At 35.4% G+C, this 7311-nt stretch overlaps 1 protein-coding gene across 1 annotated transcript in view; it reads left to right on the forward strand.

Moving 5' to 3' along the window:
- Window positions 1-1003: 1003 nt before the first annotated feature.
- LOC112000319 (B-box zinc finger protein 22) overlaps window positions 1004-7311 on the forward strand; it is an 18560-nt gene continuing 12252 nt past the window's right edge. The window contains 1 exon segment of the mRNA XM_024032420.2: window positions 1004-1351. Coding sequence (XP_023888188.2) covers window positions 1172-1351 — 180 coding nt within the window. The 5' untranslated portion in view covers window positions 1004-1171.

A 7311-nucleotide genomic window follows, 5' to 3' on the forward strand; every position in this document is an offset into this window, starting at 1 on the left:
CTCTGCTACTGGTTACGTACGATAACTCCAGTTAGGGGGTGCGACTCTGCTAATGATCCAATATTTGTACAAAGGGTCGGGTTGTTTGTTTTGGGTAAAATTTATTGGTTAGGCTTAATTTTTTATTTTTTTTAAAAAAGTTTTGCTATTAGTAATTTTTGTTGTTGTGCTAATTTTTTTGGACTTGTATATTTTGTTTTAGATTTTAGATCTATACATTTTTTTTATGGTCTTTAAAAGGAGAAAAATGTTAAACATACAATTTATTTTTAAAAATTAATGATGTGGTGTGTGGTATTAGTAAGTAAAAAAATGATATAAGTTGTAGATCTAGATAAGAAACAATAAAAATTTGCTATCTCAACTCTTTGTACAAATACTGTAGAAAAATTTATGGCTATAAGGATTACTTTTAAAAGAATCAATGATATTGTTAGGAGGGTAAAGTGTAATTTTATAAAACAAATTGCTAAAATTAATACCCATATATATATACAAATATTTTTATAAAAAAAAAAAAAAATTAGGAGGGGCCATTGTCCCCCAAAAGTCCAAGCTTAGACTTTTGGATCATTTGTCTCTTTCTACAATTGTGGGCTTCACTAACTTTGTAATTGATGTTTATTAATTGAATTAAATTATTGTTTAAAAACTCTAGCGATATTATGAGAAGTTTATCAAGTGTTTGTTAAAATATTTGTATGAACTTCTAAAGTCATTTGTGTCTCTTTTTTGTAACAACCATTAAAAAAAAAAAAAAAAAAAAAAAGCCCTAGCTTCTAAGCATGTGCCCACACGCATGTGTTTAATGACTTTTTTATTTATTTATTTTTTAAAGTTAATAATTTCTATTTATTATAAATTTTTTTGAGAATGTAAGAAGGTATGATAGTGCATAATAATCCTATCAAGAAACTCAAATTTCAATTATACCTTAGCAATCTTTAACAAGAAAACACAAGATTAATTCATTATAATTTGGATGGCTGATTTTCTAATCAAAAAAAAAAATATATCTAATAGTGTGATGAGATTTATTTGGAAAAAAATATTTGTGTTTAAGCAGAATGGTCTTATTGAGAATCAGAATGCAGTAGCCCCCAGGTTCTTTACTTCATAAAAAAGACAAAGACAACACAAAACATAAACTCGAAGAGAGAGAGAGAGAGATATGAAGATACAGTGCAACGTGTGCGAGGCGGCAGAGGCGACAGTGCTATGCTGCGCGGACGAGGCGGCGCTGTGTTGGGCGTGTGACGAGAAAGTTCATGCGGCCAACAAACTCGCCAGCAAGCACCAGAGAGTTCCACTTTCTACTTCTCACATGCCCCCTAACTGTGACATCTGCCAGGTACTTTCTCCGTCTGTCCTTTGTTGCTTAGAGATATATGCAAGTTACTTAATATGTACGAACACTGGGTTTTTTTTTTTTTTTTTTTTTTTTTTTTAAATTTTAATTTTTTATGGGGTTTCTGGCAAATTGAGAATTCGACTCAAATAAAAATCTGGATATATAATAAACTCACCTCAGATGATGGTTTTTAGGCTTTACGAGGAGTGCTCTTTTGTGATTGAAACTCTAAAGTGGTCGCAGGGTCTAATTAGCTTAAAAAAAAAAAAGATGTTTTGAGCGTATAATTTAAGGTCACTTTAGTAGTTGTACTTGTGGGATTAAATTACAAAAATTTTAACTCAAGGAGTTTCGCCAGAAAGGATAGTGGATTCCATTCTTAAGTCAGGGCTATAGTATAGGTCAATTGCCCGGCGATTGCAAAATCCCCTCCCCAATACTCCAGCACCTCACGCACTCTTCTTGGCATCACCCATTGCACCCTGAATAAACAGAAAATAAAGGACCACAACTCCCTAAGTTAGAGCAAGACAAGATTTTGTAGTGATAATCAACCTCATGATGCTTCATATAAGCATGAAAATAGGATAAGAGCATAGGGAAATGGAGCTAATATTATCACACCTTAATGGAGGCTGAGGGAAAAAAGGATGGAGATCTCAAAAGAGTTGGTAGAACCAAGATAGCTTAGTAGGCAGCAGCAGTATGAGCCAGTTGACGATACTCTGTTTTGGTGCTAGATCGTGAAACTGTGTCCTGTTTCTTGGCACTCCATGAGATAGACAAGAACCCCAAATAAATGCAATAACCTCCAGCAGAGTGATGATCAATAGGACAACTAGCGTAATTTGCATCGGAATAGGCCTCAAGGCGAAGAGGAGCCGGCTAAAATAGAATCTTGTAATCAAGTGTACTCTAATTCCATGTTAGATTACCAATATTTTCAAAAGTTTAATCTATTAGGAAATTATGAATTTAATCATTTGATTGTAATTCTAACACTCCTCCTCACATGGAGGCCTAGAATCTTCCTTAATAAATGGGGCCCAACATGTGGAATTTTAATATTTTAAATGTGAGGAGAGTGGAGCCAGGATCGAACTTTGGACCTGCTCTTATTCCATGAAAGAAATCAAATAATGGTGGAAAATTATTCTATATTTCCTTGCTTGTATAACGTGATTACATCTCCTTTTATAATACAGGAAGTCTTATATCTCTACATAGTTAGAATTGTAAAAATAACAATTAATCATAAAACAAAGTGATTATTGGAGGAGATCATGAGATTGCTTCCTTATAGGGCTCCAATAGTAATGGTGGTTGACAAAGACCAGATTTTATATCAAGGGAGTGATTTCTTGGAGAATATTGTACTATTGTTCCCTTAGAAGATCCCAATATTACAGATGGTTGACAGAGTCAGATATGATAATAATGGAATTTGCTAGATTTGGTATCTTGCCTTGATTTCCACTAGTAGTGATTGGGGTGGGTGATGTTTGAAGGGGGTCAAAGGAGGGTATGGAGTTTGCTTATGGAAACATATTCGTTCGGGGTGGAATCATTTTGCTAGGTTCAGTGACATTTTTTGTTGGAAAAGGAACCAATGTTTGCTTTTGGTTTGATTGGTGGGTTGGGGATGGTGTTGTAAACGATGTCTTCCCTGTCCTATATGTATTGCTCAGGATAAGGGGCGACTGTGGTGGACATTTTGAGTTAGAGAGATTGTTCCATGCTTTACAATGTGACCTTCACATGGCGATTACATAATTCGGGGTTGGAAGCAATGACCACATTCATGGATCTTCTCTACTCAGCCAAGATTAAGAGGGATGTTGAAGATCAGATTTGTTGGCAGCTTACGAAGAGTGGATTATTTGTGCTTATGTCCTTTTTACAGTGTCCTTTCTGCTGAGGATGTACAGTCTTTTCCCTAGAAGAGTTTTTGGAGGTCAAAGTTCTGCTTAAGGTGGGGTTTTTATTTTATTTTATTTTTGACATGGACTGCTGCACTTGGTAAGATTTTCACTATTGATAATCTACATTGTTGTAATATATATGTGATTTGAGTGGTGTTACGTGTGTGAGGGGAGTCTATTGAACATCTGTTCATCCATTGTGTTCTGTTTATTTGGGGGTATAGTGGGTTATGCCTCAAAGATTCCTTGATGTGTTGGCAATGTGGCAGTGGCATGTTGGAGGGGGAGATTTGTAGGACAGGGTATTGGTGATGTTTGATGTGTAGTACCTTTGTGTCGTATGCGGATGGTTTGGAAGGAGCATAATCGTGATGTGTTTGAAGGATTAGAAAGGCCTACGACTAAGTTGAAGCTGTTCCAATTATGTGCTTTGTATGATTGGCTGGCTGTGTTACCAAACCATTCCTCTTCTACTTTGTTTGATTTCATTGATGGTTGTTCCTTCTCTTGATGTTGATGCTCTCTTAGTTTTTATTACTCATTAAAAAAAAAAAAAAAAAAAAAAAAAAAAAAAGGCAAAGGGGAGGGATATCTACACCCCTCCCTCTACTTAATTTTTAAAACATCCGATAAAGGGGAAGGGATAACCATTCTCCTCCCCTCTCCTTTACTTCCCCTTCATGCCCTCTACTCTCTCCTCCCTCCAAAACTTCCAGACACTTGTAAGAGGAATGAGCAACTTGCAAAAATGCATTTAAGTTATTTGATATGCAAAATCAGAGTTATAACATGCATTCTGTTTCTGTGAATGTTATTAGTTGTCAGAAAACCTCATTCTGTTTGAGTGTTTGGTATCTTTTTCAAAAAACTATCTGATTTTTTATTTGTCTATTTATCGCATCAATTTAGTTGAAGTTTTCTATTTATCAAAAATTTAGGGCCTGTTTGGATAAGCTGTTTCAAAATGTGCATTTTAAAAACATCATTTTAAAAACCACAAATAAGCGTTTGGTAAAAATGTGAAAATATGCGTTTTCTATTTTTAAAGCCACAGTAAATGTTTGGATAAGCTGTTTTAAAAATAGCTGTTTTAGGTGTAAATTTCAAAAAACGAATTAATTATTTTGTTAATGTTATATTGTTATTTTTCCTGTAATCAGTGTTTTTTTATTATTGAAAATATGTAATTAAGCTTAACAATTACATTAATAATAACAACAATAATGATGTTGTCATTGTTGAAATTCATGGAGAGAAGTTATCAAATTTAAAATATTAAAAAAAAAACTCATCAAGAGAAAGAATTGCATAATTTGTTAAGGTTAGGAAAATAATTATATTAAAATGTTCATTGCCAACAATATCAATACTAGACAATCCATAATTTAAAAAAAAAAAAAAAAGTTCTTATCCAAAACATTAAAAACCAAAATAGAAATAATAAAAATATTGTTTACAACCCACAAATGGACCGAGCTATTTTGTCACGAATAAATTTCATCTCCTCATCTTGTATATTCTCAACGTTTGCCTGTCTGCTACTACCTTCTTCACTACTATTGCTTCTTGATCTGTCCAAGTCATGCTCATCCCAATTGAATCCCTCATCGTTCCTATCATGTTTTCTAATAAAATTATGTAAAACACAATTAACAATTATAATGTTTCTTTGGTCTTTAATGTCATAAGATGGCATTTGCTTCAAAAATTTTCATCTATTCTTCCACCCTCCAAAAGTTCACTCAATTGCACTTCGAAGTGATGAGTGAACATAGTTAAACCTCTCTTCTATGTGATTCCCTTGACCAACTTGTCGAAAATTAGAACAATGGTACCTCTGTCCCTTATAAGGTGACAAATATCCTTTCCTTAAGGGGTATTTAGCATCAACTAAATAAATTTTTTTTTTTTTTGATAAGTAAAAAGGTGTATATTCAAAGAGCTACCTCATGAAAAACAAAAGGTAGAGCAAGGAGTACAGAGAAGGAAACAAACAACAAGAAAAAACAACAAAACAAACAAAAGCCAACATAAGAACTAAGTACAGAGCAGAGAATTAAGGAACAAAGGTAGAGAGTCACTAGAGGTGATTCCCCAAGCCCTAGTCCAATCAAAAAGAGAACCACTAAAGAAAGCGAGCAACTGATTATCGGATTTGTCCGTATCCTCAAAAGTTCTCCAATTCCGCTCCCTCTAGATACACCACATAAGGCACAAAGGAGCTAAATTCCAAATGCTAGAAGAGTGCTTTCCAAACCAATTCCACCAACCAAAAAGCGTATCTGCAACTGATCTTGGCAGAACCCAAGAGATCCCAAAAGTTCTAAAAACCAAGCTCCACAGCATATAAGCTTTTTCACAATGAAGAAGTAGATGATTCACCGTCTCCCCATTACTACGGCACATAATGCACCGGTCAACAAAAGCCACTCCTCTACGCCTCAGAATGTCTCCTGTAAGAATCTTCTCCAAAGTTGCAGTCCAAACAAAGAAAGAGATGCGCGGAGGAGCCTTAACCTTCCAAATACCTTTCCAAGGAAAGATAACAGGCAAAGGACAACGAAGCTTGTTGTAGAAAGAGCGGATGTCAAAATCCCCCTTCTTTGTCAACATCCACCTCATACGGTCTCCAAGCTCAGAACGAGGCAAATTAGAACCCAAGGTACGGAGGAATTCATCCACCTCACCCATCTCCCAATCATTAGGATCCCTTAACAAGCGAACATTCCAGCTTCTCTGAGCCTCCATCCCCAACCTTTCAAGAGACAAGGCCACCGATGCCTCTCTATTAGAAGCAATCCCATACACTAATGGGAAGGATTGATGGAGTGGTAAGGTCCCACACCACCTATCTGTCCAAAACTTCACTCTATCCCCCACCCCTACTTCAAATTGAATGCACTAAACACCTCCCAACCTTTTCGAATGCTTCTCCATAAACCGCACCCATAGGCACCCTTACCCAGCTTAGAAGACCAACCCCCCCACTCTTCCCCAAACTTCGAAACTACAACCCTCCTCCAGAGACGAGTCTCCTCAACCCCAAACCGCCATAACCATTTTCCTAGTAAGGCTTTGTTGAAAGTGGTTATTTTCCTAACACCTAGACCACCGTTCGCCTTAGGAGCACACACCTTATCCCACCCCACCAAGTGAGCCTTTGAATCCCCCCACAAGAAGTCCCTTTGCATCTTCTCAATCTTATTCGCCATATTTTCCTGGTAAAAGAAAAAAAAATGTAAGATGTACATATATAATATCCTTCATACATATTTAATATATAAAAATATTATATACCTGGTGGTGGTTTTGGAAAGCTGACAGATTGTCAACGGATAATATCTAAGAAAATACGTGTATCATGTGCTGCACCTTCCCATCCAACCATAACAAATGTGAAAAGTAAATCAAAATTGCAAGCTGCTATCACATTAAAAGATGGCACACCCTTTCTATTATAATATAGAGCTTTCTTATCGTCTCCAAAAACAACTTGGATATGTGTACCATCAATGACACCAATGCAGTCTTAAAATAGAATGTAAATTTTAGGTACTTAGGAAATAATCCTAACAAATATTAGAAGCAAATTAGAATGTATGAAATGAATACCTGAAAGTGTGGCATGTATAATGGATTCTTTTGTATATGTCTTGGAACTGCACTAAATGTAGGGTCAGAAAGCTTGAGAATATCTATTGACATTATGTTAAGGCGTTTCAGAACACTATGAAAATGTCTATGTATAGTCTTATTAGAATGTTGGAATCTTTCTTAAACCAACCTGTTACATGCTCCTTGTCCAAGTATCATCAAATATATACCTACTAACTCTTCAAGTGTAATATGCCTTTTGTGTTGAAGTCCATATGTATTTGTAAAACATTACACAATTGAAGGAAAACATGTGGCTTCATTGTAAACATTTCATGACATTTTGTTTCATTACCCGTCAAACAATCCATCAACCACATATAGCCATTTTGTTCAGAATTTCTACAAGGTTGCTTATCAATATATTTCATATAATATGTCACT

Source organism: Quercus suber, unplaced genomic scaffold, assembly GCF_002906115.3.
Source record: "Quercus suber isolate HL8 unplaced genomic scaffold, Cork oak 2.0 scaffold_673, whole genome shotgun sequence".
In the NCBI taxonomy this organism is placed as follows: domain Eukaryota; kingdom Viridiplantae; phylum Streptophyta; class Magnoliopsida; order Fagales; family Fagaceae; genus Quercus; species Quercus suber.